At 37.3% G+C, this 20,059-nt stretch overlaps 1 protein-coding gene across 1 annotated transcript; it reads right to left on the bottom strand.

Moving 5' to 3' along the window:
- Window positions 1–1,981: 1,981 nt before the first annotated feature.
- LOC131780176 (fibroblast growth factor receptor 2-like) lies at window positions 1,982–18,759 on the bottom strand. The gene is made up of 18 exons (XM_066174463.1): window positions 18,699–18,759; window positions 18,391–18,432; window positions 17,179–17,365; window positions 15,099–15,160; window positions 13,739–14,011; window positions 10,704–10,985; window positions 10,125–10,250; window positions 9,728–9,755; window positions 8,670–8,857; window positions 7,007–7,123; window positions 6,315–6,499; window positions 5,947–6,066; window positions 5,409–5,485; window positions 4,975–5,015; window positions 4,456–4,552; window positions 4,018–4,114; window positions 3,079–3,526; window positions 1,982–2,832 (listed from the first exon to the last, which is right to left on the bottom strand). The coding sequence occupies exons 1-18, from the start codon at window positions 18,757–18,759 to the stop codon at window positions 1,982–1,984; spliced, it is 3,282 nt and encodes a 1,093-aa protein (XP_066030560.1).
- Window positions 18,760–20,059: the final 1,300 nt, after the last annotated feature.

Here is a 20,059-nt window from a genome sequence, read left to right as displayed (position 1 = left end):
GTTTGCATTATTACGATAAGTTGCGATACCAATCGCCCTATTGAAAGTTTATCAAATAATTATTTCTTAACTCTTCACCAAGGTAGAGTTAACTAGTGGTGGATATTTACCAAGCTGCCAAGCGGAGATGTAAATATCTACCCCTAGCCACCGGCACTTAGATGAATATTTACTTTTGTATATAATTTAATACTGTGAGATAAAATAATACAAAAAGATGATTTTGCATAATTTATTCCTGTAATAATCACAACATTTTTGGGCGCAAATCCCCTGGAGGTGAATGGAGAAGGATGTGCGGAGTAACGTTTTAGTAACTACTTTTGGGTTCCTTATATCTATATATGGATCGAAATATGTCAGATTTTCGGGAGATTCAAATGAAAAAAAAATTTAATTCAATTTCGTGTGCAGAAATTTCAAAACCCTATCTAAACGATAAATACTTTCTTATAAGCATATTGAACAGTCAAAGAGATAAATACTGAAAAAAAGGCAAAAACCAAAATTTTTGAGATCGACGTCAGAGTCCTCACCGATCTTTTGATCGACGATTGTGGTTTTATTTCACTTTCATTTAAAGGACACTCCCTGTCTCAGAAAAAAAATGTTGTCTTAGCCCAGCCTTGAACTGGGAGAGAAATCTGAAGTTTATTATCATCCAAAGATATTCAGTAAAACAAAATTGAGGGGCATATGAAAAGTCATTTACATAAATTCTGAACAAAACAAGTCATGGAACAACCGCTTGTGGCACTCTGGATTCAAAGACCAGAGAGTCAGGGACTCAGAATTTATGAGCACTACTTGTTTCCTATCAGATGGATTAATGGTGAGCTAAGCCACGCCGAAATGCCCTCGTTTATTTTGTCAAAGGCCCTTCTCATGTCAAAAAACACAACAACGGACAGTAAGAAAATAACTGCCGTTGCCTTTTTCTCTAAGAAATCATAGCACAGTACTTCTCACGATGAAAGTTGAAGCAATGGGTTAGGCAATGTCAGTGTTATATGTAAGTGCTCGTAAAAAAAACAAAATTGGAAAACGACTGAATGAGAATCCATTATTATGTTAGCTCGTCTGTGTTTCTCGAAAACGCCATCTATTGCTTGATTAAACTCGACATATTTGCTGACATAGTGCACCAGGAAGGCACGATTAGTATCAACAATATTCAAACACAATATCCCGAGACGCCAAAGTGCCTGAAACTGTGGAGATAAAAAGTAAAAAAAATAATGCCTCCTTGGCACTTGGAATATCTTCCTTAGGCCAACTTCTGCACTAAGAATCATCACAATGGGGTCATTTATGTTTCAAACTTCTAAAACACTTTTCTCTGACTATGATTAGATGCAGTGATGTGAAATAACAACATTCAAGACTAATCAGCTTAATACCGCCTATCTAATCAACAAATTGGAATAGATAACTCGATTGAAAAGGCCGGTGAGTCAGTAGCTTCTTACAAAAAAGATAAAATGTATTTTGTTAATAATGTTTTGAAAATATGCTAGCGTAAGCTGGGAATAGAAAAATATATACACTTATCAGAACTAACGCAGCGCTACTGGATTTTCGTCAATCATACTCTTTGAAGGAGGCAAGATGTCATTTTAGTTTATGGTATCCTTCAAATCTACAGTTAGATCCAGACCAGCAATTTTGCTGCAATGAATGGAGTAAACGAAACGAGTTTAGCTTAAATAAGTTTATTGAAGCATTTAGGGAGTGCTTTACAACAAGTAAATTATTCTTAATTAGATTAGGAAATATTACTTATACTAGGAACAACACTCACAAACTTCCTCAGTCAATAACATCAACAAAGCACTGACAAGTGCACCACGTGAATAAATAAACAAGTTTTTCTTTGAAGGAAATTTCACTTAACTTCCATTTATAAACTATGAAAATGGTTATCATCACTACATCATTATCATCTACAACCTTAGAGGGTCAGCAATTCTGCTATTAAGCCTCAGTCCTGCACAAGAGGAGTTGCTTCAGATGACTCCTCGTCTTCGTCACTTCCAGTTTCGTCTATTTCCGCAGCAGTAAGTTGATTACCATCATACTCTTGTACGCCAGCGTCTCCGTCAAAAAGGTCTACAGCATCACTTTGGTCGTCCATATAGTTTCCAAGATCGTCTTGTTCATCCTTCGTGTACTCTAGTTGGCAAGTCTTAGGTTCTTCTTCTACTGCCTCCTTTTCAGATTGAACTGCTACAGCACCTTCATAACCAACCATATTTTCAGGTTCACTTGTTACACCTTCTTCGTCATCAGTTTGAATTTCTGGAGGGAAGACGGAATCACTGAGGCCTTTTTCGATCAGAGGATTGTATTCTAGAGAATCAAGATCTTCTTCTTCGATCACACAAGGGAATGGTGAGGCATCGGGTTTGTTCACCTCATTTGCGGAGCGTGCGAAAGAGGTAGGATCTTCTTTTTCAGTAACAGAAAGGCATTCTGTGGCTTCCAAATCTTCTTCGCCAGGTACAGGGGAGCGTGCTGATTTATTGGAATCTTCTTCCTCAACCACAAGGGGGCATGCTAAAGAATCAGAATTTTCTTCGTCAGTCACAAGGGGACATGCTGAAGCAGCCAAACCGTCTTCGTCCATCACCAGGGAGGATGGTAAATGATCAATTTCTTCTTCCTCAATCGCAAGAGGGTACTCGGAGTCATCAACATCTTCTTCCTCGTTCTCGCTAAGGTATGGTAAAGTATCACTCTCCAAAGGGTACGCTTGGCCATCCATATCTTTGTTATCACTCTCAAATGGGGATGCTGCGCAACCTTCTTCTTCTACTTTGATTCCGAGAGGGAGAGCTGTAGCACCATCGTCAATTCCAACCATAGAGGGATGTGCCGTAGCACCGTGCTTACCCACTTCACGGGCGAGATTTCCTGCAGCTGCCCCTTTGTCTTGTAAGTTAATAGCGAAGGGGAAAGCTGTAGCACCATCGTCAATTGCAACCACAAAGGAATGTGCAGCAGCACCGTGCTTACCCACTTCATGGGCGAGATTTGCTGCAGCTGCCCCTTTCTCTGGTACGTTAATAGCGAAAGGAAAAGCCTGAGCACCATCGTTTATAGCAATCACAAGGGGATGAGCCGTAGCACCGTGTTCACCCACTTCACGGTCGGGATCTGTTGCAGGTGCTCCTTCGTCTCCTACGTTAATTCCAAGAGGGAAAGCTGTAGCATCATCGTCCAATGCAACCAGAAAGGGATGTGCCGTAGCACCGTGTTCACCCACTTCACGGTCGGGATCTGTTGCAGTTGCTCCTTCGTCTCCTACGTTAATTCCAAGAGGGAAAGCTGTAGCATCATCGTCCAATGCAACCAGAAAGGGATGTGCCGTAGCACCGTGTTCACCCACTTCACCGATGGGATTTCCTGCAGCTGCTCCTAGCTCGTCCGGTCCTGCATCTTCTGGGTTTGCAACAGCTCCACGGTCATCGACAAAGTTGTACTTATCTTGATCATATTTGTCATCGTCAAAGATATCTACATATGTCTATGAAAAAGATTAGAAGGTTATCAGGAACTGCATGAGTTAAAAAATCTTGAACGAATGAATTTCAAAAATTCAACAGAGAAATTCCAAAAATGAGTCACTAAAAAGAAAAAAAAGAGCAGATCAGATATCAATCACAAAGACAAGAACCATTAGTACTTGCATGAATTGATAAGAATAAAAGTCAGGTAAGGTCTTCCTTTCTGTCTAAGTTTTCCAAAAGTGTTTTTTTAAGATCTGTTCTGTTCTTTCTTGTGTGTAGAAAACAGAGGGAAAATAAGCATGATCCAGATTGACACAACGTAACCACACCTTCATGTGTTTAAAAGTAACATTGGTTCATGATGAAACTGAATTCACAAATTGTTAGCCACTGGGTAGTTAATGCGTTTTGACATCACTTTGACGTGAAAAGAAATTCGCAATTGACTTGGTAGGATACAAATTTCAATTTCTGAAGTATATACTGATTTAGACGCTGTATGGCAAACCTTTGTTTTAATATATGTATCCATTGTTTGGTAGAGCTTCACAAAGTGTGGCCGGCTGGCGCTTTCGTATTTCCAGCAGTTTAACATCACCGCGTATCTATAGAAAAACACAGGGACATATGATCACAGTAATTCTGCGGTAGGCATTAATATTGCGAGTAGCAAAGTTGAGAAACCACAACAAGTTACAAAAATAACTGACATGCTAAGTTTATCTCATTACATTGCAGCTCAAACGAATTCTGTGATGAAAAACCCATCGTATTCTTAATTTGACTCAACAACTTTTCATTATAATTTTTGTAGTGAAAAGATAAAAATTAATTTCTTAGGAAGGCTACTTATTCAGAGCGAGTGTATCAAAAACACCTGACCACAGCAGCAATCGATGTTGCTTTTGACTTGTATAACATTCCACACAGAGGAAGCAACACTTACAAACTGTCGTCGATATGTTCAGGCTTTGGCAGACGATAACCTTCTTCGATTTTTTTCATTGTCGTGGATTGAGACCATCCATCGTAAGGAATGCCTCCTGTGGAAAAATAATGTTTTTTTCTGTTGGCCAAAAAAGCACACTTCTTTTGTTGTAATCACTTTCATTCCTCTCAGGGCGATCGAAATGATTCTTCTGTCAAAACGACAATTAATTGCTGAAATACATTTCGGTTTTACATCAGATGAAAGAGTACTGTAAAAAAACAAATTTAAGTGTAGCGATGGATTTAAGGTTTTTCAATAATGTACTAAATACTTTCAGTTCTACTTAAACTTAACTTTATTTCAAGTTGCTATGCATCGTCATAATTTTATTTATCAGCGCCATTGAGTGTTGCTTCTACTTCTCTATTGTACAATGCTCTTTTGCCCGCTCGGTATCACTCATCAGTTAGTAATTATGCGTGCAATTTCGGCAAGTATATTTCTTGAATATAAAGTAACAAATAAGTTAAGTACCGACAGTGAAGATTTCATACAAGACGATGCCGTAGGACCACCTGTCAAAGAAATGGAAGGATGACGATATATCTCATCTGGGTTAGAAAGATAATAATTACTCAGATACTTGGGATCTTTAAAAACATGCCATCAAGATATAAGCAACCTCCCTACGAGAAAACGCCATATTTATTAGTTTGATTATCCACTCATCCTTTCATCCGTCTTTTTTTGTCCTAATCAGATTTTGGATAGTGGTCGTTAAACTTAATATTCATATAAAGTCTCATACAACAACTGTAACCTCAGCTGTTCCTCAGCTTGACGTTTCCTAAGGACTCTCTAATCAATAGAGCACTGAATATTCTAGTTTCCCTCGCTACGTTAAAGTAGAATCGTAAAAAATATTCACTCTAGGAATATATGTAGATAATAACCAATACAGTACGTACACATCGCTTTTGGTTGACAGCTGTTCCACATGTCCAAAGAGAATCTCGGGTGCAGTCCATTTGATTGGGATACATCCCTGGATGAGTAACCAAAATATTATATACATCTGAAATCTAAAGAGGCTTGTATACAGCTCCTAAAATAATTTGCATATAAGATTAAAACCGTGATGTGAGGATTCACGATAAAGTCAATAGCAGTAGACACCTTTGTACAAATTCTATGAAAACAATTCACACACTCCTTTTGCTTTAAATTTTTCTGTTACTTTGCCCTTCGAGTTTGTATCTTTGTTATTCAGAGAACGATATCTCTTCCGGCTTTCTTATTTCCTGTGTTCATTCTTTTTTTTCTGTGAAAGCTTCGATACGCTTAGAATGGCTTCCCATTAAAGGGAAATATGTTTTGCAGTAAGACTGTATAACTGAAAAGAAAGGTTTGTAAGGACAGTAATATTTTAATTCTTCACATTTTTATCTTCCATACCAGCAGCCCCAAAACCAATTGACTAAATGATGAAAAAATCCTGAAAATTACCTTCTTGGCATTTCCTGGGCCGTATTTGAAATCCTGATAAGAGAGTCCAAAGTCAGTCAACTTGCAGACACGATGCTCATCAAGAAGGATGTTACGAGCTGCAAGATCGCGATGAATTATCTGAAATCGAAAAAAAATATTATATGATCTACTAAAAGGGACTTTTATAAACTACATAAAATAAAAAAACTAATATATAGGTAGAAAGTTTAACATCATGCTAATGTCAGACCATTTCTCTGTGAAATAGTGACTCTAATGTGCTGGATATTTTTAGCCGTATGGAGTATTACTTTGACGATTTACAAGCCATGCCATTTTATCACATGCAGGACCACATGATGACCAGAAAGAGTTTGAGCACTCACCCCTCTGGACGCGAGGAAAGTCATACCATGTGCGATCTGTTTAGCAAACAGCACCATGTCATATGTTGTCAAGTGGTCGACAATTCCGACCCCATGATGATATTGGTCGAAAACCCCCCTGGATTTTCTGAGATAACCCAGCAAGTCACCTCGCCACAGGTACTCCATGATAAGTATTGGCTGAGCTAAAAGGGAAAAACAAGAAAATTATTTTACGGCAAGCAGTGCAGAAGTTCCAAAACGTGTTTGAATTGTACATGCTTTGTTTAGTCATACCTCAAGTTATATCTGTAATGAATCAAAGTAGAGACAGGAAGGGAAAGTGAAAGAAGAAAACACACAGATAGAAAATAGACGGACAAATACAGCCGATATAAATCTACAGACAGACAGACAGAAAAAACAGAGATGGCAGATAAATAGACAAAGACTTGCCATCATAAGTTGAAGTTTTTATCACAATTAGCATGTAGATTTTAGAGCTAACATCTTCCAAGTAAAATGCCCCTCATTCAATGCGAAGTAAATTCATTTAAAACAGTCAAAAAATTGAAATTAACCATTGCATTAGTACAGCATCTTAGCAAGGACTAAGAATACTGATAGAAGTATTTGTACCAGTGGTTGAACTCAGAGATGTCTCAATCGTTGCTGTGAATTAGTTGATTATAATCATAACAATAGCTGATTACCTCCAACTGTGACACAACCAATGAACTTAACAACATTTTCATGGCCCTCCCTTCCAAAGAGTTTTAATAACTCGATCTCTCTCAGCAGGGCCTTCCTTCCTTTCTCTCCGGAGATTGCTAGGAAACCACACAAAAATTAGGTAAACAAACAAACTTTGCATGTCAAGAGAGACACAATTAATTATGTGGTAAACATCCACATCTGGAATTGTTGTATGCTTGGTGTTATCCTACCAGCGCAAATTATAAGGCATTTGGTCTACGTAAAAAAAAAATTAGTTTACTAGACTCCATATAATCCATACTTGCCACAAAAATGTCAGTTAGCCGTATTGTTCAATTTATTGAACATGAAATTTCCAAAATAGATTCATCCTCCTTAAAAAAAAAATGTTTGCTAAGAAAACGCTGCGCATCTCGAGCATTGTTGTTAACTAGGCAAGCCCATTGAACCGTGCAATTGTTTACAGATAACTTACAAAAGTAGAGACGCAATTAAGCCTAGAAATTCCATCTGTTATAATACCTAATAGTCGGTCGAATATATATTTGAGACAGTTTTTTTTTAAATACATGCTCTGTTTGCGCCTTCTTGTTTCCTACAGATCATAAATTAGATAATCCTTGCTTTTATCTTACTAAAAGCTACAATAATTCGTAAGCATTCCCAGAGTTATTATAAATTCATTTGACTCTCTAAGTTTGTTACAGTCGAACCTGTATTTAGCGGTCACGCGCGGGGATGGTTGACCGTTTAATATAGGTTCCACGGAATAGGGCTACTATTGATAAAAGTTTAAAAAATGCCACTCTATGCCATCACGGACCACTTAACATACACAACCTCGCTCAAAAATATTCCTAACATTGATTTCGGGAGATAAACATGGATTAAATTTTACTTGAAAGATTATTCTTAATTTTAATTGATTACTTCCGCTTTAGCGACCGTTCGATAAAGGTGGGGAACATTACAAATAGGCTGTTGGGACTTTGTAAAAGGTGACCACAACCGCTTGATATAAAAAGTACTATAAGTAAAGGAGGAAAGTTTCGGGACTTTCAAAACTGACCGCTTATTACAAGGTGACCGCTTAATACAGGTTCTACTGCATTGTGATTTTCAGCTTGTCCAGCGCAAGAAGATCATATTACCACCACTAGACTGGCAAATGGCTCCGAGTTTTTTTCGCTAGACTCACCCTCTCAAGGTTTCTTTGAAGTCTCATGACATTATTTCCCACTAAAAGTTTCTAAGCGGGCAACTTTGCAAAATATACGACAGAGTGACATTTTTAGTATTGTAGTATTTTTCCGCTTTTATACACTTGAATGCAATTTAATCGATAAATTTTCATTTTTCTCCACAACTTCTTATACTCCAAATGATATTCGTGTTCTGTTCTATTTTAGTAGCGCTGTATAACAAAAGATTTAACAACTGGTCCCCCGGGAACCATCCGCTAACAATTAATTTGACATGCCAGCTAATAAATCATTTGAACAGCGCATAGCTTTTAAGCTATCCATGTTATGTATTAGGTAGGTTAATAAAGCATGTTCTAAGAGAAATGCTCTTTATTGAGATAAATTACTCAAAAAAATTAATAAAGGATAGTTCAATCAAGCTTTGTATGAAAGAAAGACCTGAAAAAGTACTTACGTAGGTAGCATTTCGCAGCAACTGTGCGATTTCCAGGTCTGCCGCGGGAACGACCCAGTAGCGCTCGCCACACTGAACCGAATGCCCCTTTGCCAATATGCTCGCGAAGGATCAGGCGGTCAACTGCAATCTCCCATCCGTCTGTGTTTGCGTTCAGCTGATCCATCTCAACTTCATCTTCCCCTTCACTGAATAATTGCAGATGAAAACAAGACTTTAACTATCTGTGTTACCTATCTATCTATTCCTTCTTTGAATCTGGTTTAACATAACGTGGTAAAGATATCCTCTATATCTTCAATTTAATTATTTTTTCTTTTCATTTCATTTCCGGGTACTTCAGAAAATTATCACTTGCCAATGAAAAATTATTGAAATAAGTGCAATTTGGATGCTAATTAACTAAACCCGTTGTTTCGACGCATCGACCCAGGGAGGAGATTTTATTGAAAAAAAAAAGAAAAAGATTGAATAAACCTCGCTTGAAGATAATCTAGCGCCGACTGTGTTTTTCGGCATTTTACGTCATATAAATATCGTGCCTCCTACGCGAGAAATGAAATACTAACCAAAACCATCCGAAGTATTGTCTACAATCGATATATCGAGTGGTATTTTAAATCGTTCCACAAGACTCCGAGTGTGTTTCAACTGTAGTTTCTGTAACAAACAGTGACGAAGGGTCAAAGCCTCTCTTCCTCTTTACAAGTATGCCACCCACAACCCGGCATACTGGTAACAATAAAAAAAAATAGTAAATAAGGTGTCAAAACAAGTGAAGGACGGAGGAATTCAAAACAGAAAGAACGTCGGGAAATAGTTGACTGCCATTTGATAAGAACGGCTTCAAAATCTGCTGCTGCTTCGAAAGGAAAATCTTTTATTTTGGCCTATGTGCTATTGATTGTGAATATAATCGGTCCAAACTGAAAAAGAGACTTATTTTCTCAACAGTGGCGCTTATCGCTACTCACCTGAGACTTATTCAAGAGTTAGAAACTTCGAATACAACTGCACGTTCAAACAATGAGCATTAAAAAAAAGGGGAATTTACTTACTTCAGCCTAGGTGGCACCTCAGGTGGGGCTATCATCAAAAGATATGTGGAAAGAGATGAAAGAAATCGTTTAGTTGTGAGTAAGAATGACATCATTAACTAAGTTGAAGCTTGCGACTCAGAAACCACGTGTGACTTATATTTGACTCTGTTGTCAAACAACGAGAGAAGGAATAAGGTGGGTTACCATGGTAATTAGTTTCATATAATTTGCAACATTTTTGTAATTTGATTAGTAATGGGCTTTGCCGGGACTGTTCAGGGACCTTCAAAATCAGTGCTGGAAATGCAGAATATGACCTTCTTAAAATAGCTCCTTCGTGCTCCAAGACACTGACGTATTAAAAGCGACAATCTGCCATATGAAAACATTTTATTTTCTTATGGTAACATTTTACCTGTAGCACGGCGTTTTTTAATGTATGAAATGAACGCCAGTAGAAAAACGACAGCAGCCAAAGGTCCCGCAATGTAGTACCACTCCAGTGAGCTGCTGGAGGAAGATAAGCTGCTGGAAGGAGCTTCTGAATTTCCTGAAACACAGTAATAGAAGAAGCTTAATAGGAAAGTAATTTGCTGGTCGGCAAAAAATTGATATCACCAACTATCCAGATAGAGAGCTAACTTTTTTTGTTCCAACAATTTACGTTGTTCATTGCTTGTGTTGGGTGACGGGGAATAACTCATGGAAAAACAGACGCAGATGTGTTAAGTCACAAAAAACAGGCAGATAGACAGAGAAAGATTGGTGAAAGAATTATAGAATATGTATAACATGCTGCTACTGTTTGAAACTCGTTTTGAAACAGTTTTTTAAATTTCTTTCAAATTTAATTCATTTCAAATTTCTAGTTCCCAGAAGACCAAAAAACCACTGGAAAAGCTTGTGAGGAACATAAGAGGCGGACGTGTATTTTATAATAATGACCTTACATAGTTGATTACTAAAATTATATGTGGTTCCTTAAACAGCTTACCTTTGACATTTACTGTCACAACAGAGCGAGCCACAGTTCTTAGCTTGTTACGTGCTTCACAAGAATATTCACCACTGTCCTCTTCCACAACCTCAGTAATATCAAGTTTACTATTTTCCTCATCTAATCGTGTCTCTATAGCTGCTTTTCCTGTTATTAGGTCTCCATCTTTTTTCCACATAATGTTGATTGTTTCTTCGTTGACTATGCAGATCAATTTGAGGGTATCTCCTTTTGTGAGTGTTATGTATTTCTCTGGAAAAACTAGAGCAGAGGCTTTTCCTGCGTTGGAAAAGGTGCAATTCATTAGTATGCTGGTTTCTCATTAAAACTATAACTACATTATAAACACACCAAAAAACAAACACAAACACAAACATTGAAACGAAACGAATCAAATGTGACCTTCTGCATAATGCTTCGAATATGTTGCTTTAGATGAAAAAAAAAAAGAAAAGAAAAGTATTTCCTTGTGAGTTTCGTAAGGTTTTCGTAAGATTTTCAGAACAAGCTTGAAACCTTTATGTTTTAAATTTCCTGATTACTGTTTCAACCGCCCCAGATCCTCCGCTGAACTTCTAAATTAAGGTCTCGGTAATGTTCCATCTTCTCTTGTTCTTTCTTCTACACCCTTGTGTCAAATGGACACAACAAGTGAGTCATGCAACACGAAGTTTTTTCTTTTCAAGCACTGCGGTAGCGGGTCTGATTTCAAGTAGATGATCGTCCGTTTAAATTCTAAATTATTACAACAACTTCATGAGGTGGTTTTCTATCACTTCCTGAGGAGAGTGGACTTACTACATTTTCTCGAGTGGACTTACAACATTTTTTCAAGCTGACACTGTTAAATTTCCATTGAAAAATTGTGGATGTCATAGACGGAACTAGAACCAAGAGCTGTTATGACAATTCAATCGACAGAGAATACTTCATGGAAAGTCTGTCCGTATGGTATTTTACGCGCGAGTTGGTAGTATCGGAAATCGAATAGGTGTGCGCAGCGAACCAATGAGAATTCTTGTACAAACCGACTCGCTGTTATCTCTTTTGTGTTTTTGCTCTGTATGCTTTCTATTCCGCATAATTCTCCACAGAGGTTCCTCAGTCATCTTTTGTAAGTAATTTGATTTAATAAACAGTCCTGAAAGCCGATTTTTATAATGTTACGAACGGAAACTATGCCGGTGAAGGATTAATAGAGAATAATACATAGGCGCGCGTAGATATGAAATTTCTCTTAGAGTGTTTAACTCGATAGCTCACGAGTGAGCGCAGCGAATGAGTGAGATGTCGAGTTGAACACGAGAAGAGAAATTCCATATCTATAAGCACCCATGTATTATTTTTTTTTATCCTATAAACACAATAGCCTTTTACTGAGAAGAAAAGCCGGTTTCATTTATAAATGAATATAAATTAATCGACAATCCCCGAATAACAATCGTAGAGTGCGTTGGCGCTAACTCCCAAGATGGAAAAATGCGTTGAATCACGATTACAAAAACAACAATGCTCGTAATTTTCAATTAACAAAATTCTCATTTATTGACTTTGCCCTTACCGACAGAAGAAGTCTTTCAGGTAAACGGCCAAAATCGGCTAGTAGAAAATCTTCCAGTTGTCGATTTTCATTCTCAGCCGAGAGAAATGCTAACACTAAAGCCACTGAATAGGAAACTTTCGGTTTTTCTTTTAGTATATTGGTTTTCTTTGCCTTTTAGGAAAATTTGAACTTCACTGTCTGTTAGCGATACGGATTTTTTAGTGTTTTAGCTGCCGTAATTCGAGAAAGCTCCGACAAACAAGTTGTATCGAGAATCGTGAACGCTTTGCCATTCATTCATCAACCTGACCGAGTGGCGCCAAAGGCGAGTGACGTATCAGCAGCCGATTGGCTATATCAACACACGTGAAAAAATACGATATTTTTTCACGTGTGTTGTTTCGGTTTTTCTCTGGGCCGGAAATCCCAGTATAACACTGCAGTTTATGTGATAAATAAGAATAACATACGCTTCACGGGTGAAAAAGCACGATACGCAGTTCCTCCCGCGTAAAAAAAAGCGATATGCGCCATTTAATTGACTTTCGGCTTCTTGGACCAGCTTGAGAAAAAAATTTTATTTCATGCGTTTTCAGCGTGTAAATCCCTAAATCTTAACTCTGTAATATTCTCCATCCTCATTGGCTGAGCCACATTACGAGTTACAAAGCCATAAATCAACTTTTTGGAGAGATCTAAGAGAATTGAGGATGCAAGGGAATTCTTTCGAATGCGTAATCGCTATTCGACCTCCGATTTCGGTCGCGGATACAAGCGTATTCGCTTTAAGTAGTTTCCTCTGTTTTAGTTTTGTTGTTCAATGTAGAGACTACAATTGTGTGTCGTGTGTAATTTTGACTTTTGCGTCTCGCTTCCTTTTTGCTTTCTTCCGAGATTCTGGATCTCTCCGTCTCGGAATTCTCTTCTTCAGATTTTTCTAGCTTGAAAGTATGTTGCACATCGTCAAGTATTTCGAATCAATCAACTCTCTATAGCGCCATCACCTGTCCTTTTTCCTTGGCGTTTCTTTCCTACTCAGATCTACGCAGTTCTTTGCGTTTGGAATCATAAAGATCCAAGGACATTATTATTAAGTATTGGTATCACCGGTTTTTTTTTTTTTAGGTCAGGCCCCGGTCGATCGAAGGGTAGATAACACTATCCACAAGATAAAACTCTATCTGGTGGATAACGCTTCATATTTTACTCTCACACATTCACCGAATAAATATTTAACCGTTAGATTGCGTTATCTGCCATTTATACAACTGGGCCGAGTTTGCCTAAATTCTCTTCGCGCTATTCCTTTTCTCCGTCACTATTGCCCATGGATTTACAAGTTCATTTTTCTGTCTTAATTTCTTCTCTCCCTATTTCTCTCCTTCATCTTCAACATTATCATTGTCATTATCAACGTCATTATCGTCGTCGTCGTCATCATCATCATCATCATCATCATCGTCATCAATATCATTATAACTGAACTTACCATAAACACGCAGAGTTGCTGAGGAACTGGTTTTGTTTGCTTTGTTCTTTGCTGTACACCTGTAAGTCCCACTCATCCCTTTCGTAACACTTGGCGAAACTAGGAATGATTCTTCTTCGTGATCGGTTTGATTGATACCAGATGGCAGGTCACCATTATTAAAAGTCCAGACGAAGGTTGGTGTTGGAATACCTGAGGCTACGCAATTAAGGTTTACAGGGTATCCTTCGGTAAGAAATTGGCTTTTCGGAGGCTCAATGATCTGGGGAGAGACTTGAAGTAAAAATATCACCAAGCTAAACAAAGGGTCGCATTTTCCATTTTAGGCCCCTCTCCCCCTTCCCTTATCCAACCCTAAATTAACTAGTTTCAAAATAAAAGAAAACTAAGTTATTGCCAAGTCTATTTTTAATCCAAGGTTATTTTGAAATTAGTTTTCTTCACTTTTGATATAGGAAGGTATAAGTCAGCCCAATGTGACATCAAAACATTTTTTTATTTCCTTAAAAGATTTCCTATCTTAGCAACAGCCCAGGAGGTAACAATTTAGTTACCTATTTATTAATTTCTTCGTCATTTTCTTACTGGTTGTTAGGTGTAATATCAACACCCCGTGCTACCATGTTCAAGAGTACCAGTTTCTCTAAGTTCAAACTACACATTTACTTTGAAGAATAGCCAAATAGTGATGGTTAAAAGGTTTGCATTCCATGAAAAGATTACGTTAAATCTGTCATTTTAAACGCTCAGATCGTCCATTGTAGCAGCAGTACAAGTTCATAACGACGTAACAGCGGGATTATTTTCGTGTATTTCTTTGCAGTTTTGGTCGCCGAATTTTCAAATTTCAACTCAATGAAAAGTTTACATGGATGTTTCGCTTTCCAACTTCAGTAATAAATACTTAAATAATAATGCACTGATAGCCACTTTGACATTTTTGCACTTCTAAAATGGTATATGAATCGTGACTTGTCAGTCATTGGTATTTAAGAAGCAGAAAAAAAGGTAATTAAAAAATTTAAACTGACTTTTATAATAAATGCCGTGACAAAATATGGTGATATCTATAAAGTCAAAATTGCTCGACGTTCCAAAAATTAAACTGTCCAAAAATTAATTACATGTGTCTGATCACGAAATTCATTTACATTTGGTGTGTAAGTTGGCATGTTCTCGCCCTTTAAATGTTATCATCAATTGAGTACTTTTTTATTATTTTTAGTCAATTTTGAAATTTTTGTGGTTTCAAGTCCTTAAATTTGATTTGGTATCATGGAAACGATTTTATCCTCATCCAACCAAAGATCTAAATTGATTATCGACTCCAGTTCTTTCTATGTGTAAATAAGAACCGTACCTCCCGCCACTTGGATCCAGAAAGTTGAGTTTTTGCTTCCTTCGCTGTTATTGGCGCTGCAGGTGTATGACCCAGAGTCTTTCAATCTCGCCTGGCGAATCGTGAAAGTGTTGTTGTTACCGCGATTCACCCCATCCTTAGTCCAAAGTATCTCAGGTGTAGGGAAACCGCTCAGAGAGCAAATGAACTTAAGAGACGAGTTAAAGGCAACCGACTGATTCTTGAGCTCAGTATTAATTTCAGGAGGACCTGGACATAGAATTCAAAAGTACAATTCAAAAAAGGTGAAAGTACGAAAAAAAAAACTAGAAAATGAGAATAGAAACTGAAATAAAAAAAGTAAGTCAACATTCACCTGTGACTTTAATATGAAAAGCCGCTTCATTTTTCCCTTCACTGTTTTTAGCGCTGCATTTGTATTGACCAGCATCGCCATAAGTCACTCGATTAGTCGTGAGCATGTTCCTGGTATCAAGTAACTTTCCATCTTTTGTCCAGTTCACCTCTGGTTTAGGAAAACCCCTCACAACGCATTGAATTTGAAGTGTTGAATGTAATTTGACAGACATCTCTCGCCGAGAATTTATTTCAGGAGAACCTTTTTAATTTTGAAAAGGAAGATAATGATTTATATAAAACTTGATCCCCATCCCCTCCCCCTCTACTTCTTTTTAACCGTCGTTCACAATCTTAGTGCAACTGTCCTTCTCTCCTCAGCTCTCCCCTGCCGTAAAAATCAAAGCTTGCAAACATGATTTTGTTACCAAGATTCACCCCATCCTTAGTCCAGAGTATCTCAGGTGTAGGGAAACCGCTTAGACAACAAATGAACTGAAGCGACGAGTTATACATAACCGACTGATTCTTGAGCTCAGTATTAATTTCAGGAGGACCTGGGCATAGAATTCATAAGTACAATTCAAAAAAGGTGAAAGTACAAAAAAAAAAAAGAAAAAAAACGTCAGAAAATAAGAAGAGCAACTGAAGGAAACAAAATTAAGTCAACGTTTACCTGTGACTGTAATATGAAAAGCTGATTCATTTTTCCCTTCATTGTTTTTAGCGCTGCATTTATATTGACCAGCATCTTCATAACTCACTCGATTAATTGTGAGAGTGTTCTTGTCACCGCGATTAACCCCATCCTTAGTCCAAAGTATCTCAGGTGTAGGGAAACCGCTCAGAGAGCAAATGAACTTAAGAGACGAGTTAAAGGCAACCGACTGATTCTTGAGCTCAGTATTAATTTCAGGAGGACCTGGACATAGAATTCAAAAGTACAATTCAAAAAAGGTGAAAGTACGAAAAAAAAAACTAGAAAATGAGAATAGAAACTGAAATAAAAAAAGTAAGTCAACATTCACCTGTGACTTTAATATGAAAAGCCGCTTCATTTTTCCCTTCACTGTTTTTAGCGCTGCATTTGTATTGACCAGCATCGCCATAAGTCACTCGATTAGTCGTGAGCATGTTCCTGGTATCAAGTAACTTTCCATCTTTTGTCCAGTTCACCTCTGGTTTAGGAAAACCCCTCACAACGCATTGAATTTGAAGTGTTGAATGTAATTTGACAGACATCTCTCGCCGAGAATTTATTTCAGGAGAACCTTTTTAATTTTGAAAAGGAAGATAATGATTTATATAAAACTTGATCCCCATCCCCTCCCCCTCTACTTCTTTTTAACCGTCGTTCACAATCTTAGTGCAACTGTCCTTCTCTCCTCAGCTCTCCCCTGCATCAAAAATCAAAGCTTGCAAACATGATTTTGTTACCAAGATTCACCCCATCCTTAATCCAGAGTATCTCAGATGTAGGGAAACCGCTTAGACAACAAATGAACTGAAGCGACGAGTTATACATAACCGACTGATTCTTGAGCTCAGTATTAATTTCAGGAGGACTTGGGCATAGAATTCATAAGTACAATTCAAAAAAGGTGAAAGTACAAAAAAAAAAAAGAAAAAAAACGTCAGAAAATAAGAAGAGCAACTGAAGGAAACAAAATTAAGTCAACGTTTACCTGTGACTGTAATATGAAAAGCTGATTCACTTTTCCCTTCACTGTTTTCAGCGCTGCATTTATATTGACCAGCATCTTCATAACTCACTCGATTAATTGTGAGAGTGTTCTTGTCACCGCGATTAACCCCATCCTTAGTCCAAAGTATCTCAGGTGTAGGGAAACCGCTCAGAGAGCAAATGAACTTAAGAGACGAGTTAAAGGCAACCGACTGATTCTTGAGCTCAGTATTAATTTCAGGAGGACCTGGGCATAGAATTCAAAAGTACAATTCAAAAAAGGTGAAAGTATAAAAAAAACTAGAAAATGAGAATAGAAACTGAAATAAAAAGAGTAAGTCAACATTTACTTGTGACTGCAATATGAAAAGCTGCTTCATTTTTCCCTTCACTGTTTTTAGCGCTGCATTTGTATTGACCAGCATCGCCATAAGTCACTCGATTAGTCGTGAGCATGTTCCTGGTATCAAGTAACTTTCCATCTTTTGTCCAGTTCACCTCTGGTTTAGGAAAACCCTTCACGAAGCACTGAATTTGAAGTGTTGAATGTAATTTGACAGACATCTCTCGCTGAGAATTTATTTCAGGAGGACCTTTTTAATTTTGAAAAGGAAAATAATGATTTATATAAAACTTGATCCCTATCCCCTCCCCTTCTACTTCTTTTTAACCGTCGTTCACAATCTTAGTGCAACGTTCTTTCTCTCCCCAACTCTCCCCTGCCCTTAAAATCAAAGTTTGCAACCATGATTTTCACCAAGGAAAAATACTCAGCTCCCGCTCGCAAAAATCACGCCTGTTCTACATGAAACTGTAATGATCTTTCTTTTTCTACTAAAGAAAAATTGCTTTTGTTTTTTGTGACAAAATGTAAATCTAGCATCTAATCGGTAGTAATGAAACTCCTGCAGAAAAAATAAAATCTTTTTAATTCAGTGCGAGCCATTTTTTTTCTTTTTATAAAGAAAAAGGGGGTAAGTTTCCAAAATATCTCGGGTCTTATCAATTAAATTGAAAATTTAAAATAGCCACCGTAAAGATTTTCTAAGCTAACGTTTCGACCGTTAGCGCTTCGTCAGAGCTAAACCTCGAAACGTCAGCTTTGATAATTTTTACGGTGGCCAATCTAAATTACCAACTCTGTTGATAAAACCAAAGTATATTAAACAAAGAGTTTGACGTTTAATAAAAGGACGGTTGAAGGATATCTGTGCAGTATTTTCTACCAACAAATGAATATTTTACTTTCTCCTCATATATAAAACCACTTACATTTACAAGGTCGCGATTCCCGAGTTCTTGAGCAGTTAAATTCTGGAAGTAAGGATATCAAGATAATCTTTTAAAAGTAATAAACGGTTGGAGATTAAGTCATCTTATTTCTAGTAAAGAAAACATCCATTGGCAGTAACTGCTGAAGTTTTCTTCCTAATTATAAATGCAATATATACACAAGAATTAACCCAATTGAATAAAAACTTATAAATGCTGTATAGTTTTGGAAGTTGTAAAACAATGGCGAAAACCCGCCATCACACTTTCGAGTCACAAATTCTTAAACACTCCCTCTTGTCACTTACCGACTCTTCGCCGGTACTGACCGCACTCTTTACAGCCGCCACTCCAAGATGACCACGCCATACAACCTTTGAAAACAACAAATTGTGCGCAAAGAGTCATGTCATGTTATCACTCTACCTATGCTCTTTACTCATAAAGGATACCAAAATACGTAATTGTTATCGTCGATATCCCCAGTTTCTAATTTCCGGGGAGACTTCGAAGTAACATCTCCAAGTTAAAAAAGATTGATGGCTTAAAGCTTATAAATCACCTAACTCACAATTCCCTATTTATACGCATCATTGGTGTTCTCTCAACACCTGTCAGGGATTTATCATGTTATAAGCCAAGGAGAGTGACATTCTTTTTTATTGCTCAAATGGATGACTGTGCAAAAATGTTAAAAGAAACAAACTAAGATTTTAACGTTTTAAATTTTTAATTTTCAACTTTACTGTAAAAGTTCCATCAGTATATGGCAGGGGCCTGAAACGTTGAAATTCAATTGTTGCAACAATTAAAAGTTTTATTTCTATGTAACATCTTTGTCCACACATCCACTGATCCACAGAGAAGAGTATCCTGTCTGAATCCCTCTATTGGGATCGATTCGTTTGTTCATCCATCTTTATTGACCTTTTATCCTGCCTACTGATACATGATAGTTCAAGCATGGCTACTTACAATCTGTTATACCAGTTAGGATGAGGATGTTAGGTGAACATGAAAAAAAGATTCACATTTGATGAGTAAATTAGTGGCTTAATATGGCCTTGGATTACATGACTAACTTATCATAAGCTTAACAAACTGAACTCGTCGCACTCACCCGCTTTTGAATCCGAAAAGAACGCCGTGAAAGAGAAAAACAAATTTGAAAAAGATGTTAATCCATTTATCTATTCATTTATTTATTTGAACCAACCTGTTTATTTGGTACGTCAATATTTTACATTGAATTCGATAATTATGCAACAGAATTTGTTAAATCAAACAAACAATCAGCAAATATCGTTTATTACAGAACTTAGCTACTGATTTTATACTTATACCGTTCACATCAGTAAAATCGTTTGGATAGAAACATTATAACATTAATAGCTATCACTAACTGTCATTGATACACACGCAGATAATTCTTTGGTATTTACGATTGCAGTTTCCTGATCAGTAATCAGCCGGTGCAGAGAGTCAATAGTGTATATTGAGGCACAGGAGAGTTCTTTATTTATACGAACGGATGATATTGATAGTTACCTTCCTCTTTGGCTAGACAGAAGAGATGAGATAAGGAAGGAGGAGCAGTTAATGATCTTAATAACATAGCTAAAGTTATGAAATAACAATTCATCGTAAAATTCTAACCTACTTTTAGGAA

This window comes from Pocillopora verrucosa, chromosome 11, assembly GCF_036669915.1.
Source record: "Pocillopora verrucosa isolate sample1 chromosome 11, ASM3666991v2, whole genome shotgun sequence".
Classification (NCBI taxonomy): Eukaryota; Metazoa; Cnidaria; class Anthozoa; order Scleractinia; family Pocilloporidae; genus Pocillopora; species Pocillopora verrucosa.
The sequence above is the reverse complement of the archived record's forward strand: the minus strand, read 5'-3'. Positions and strand labels throughout refer to the sequence as shown.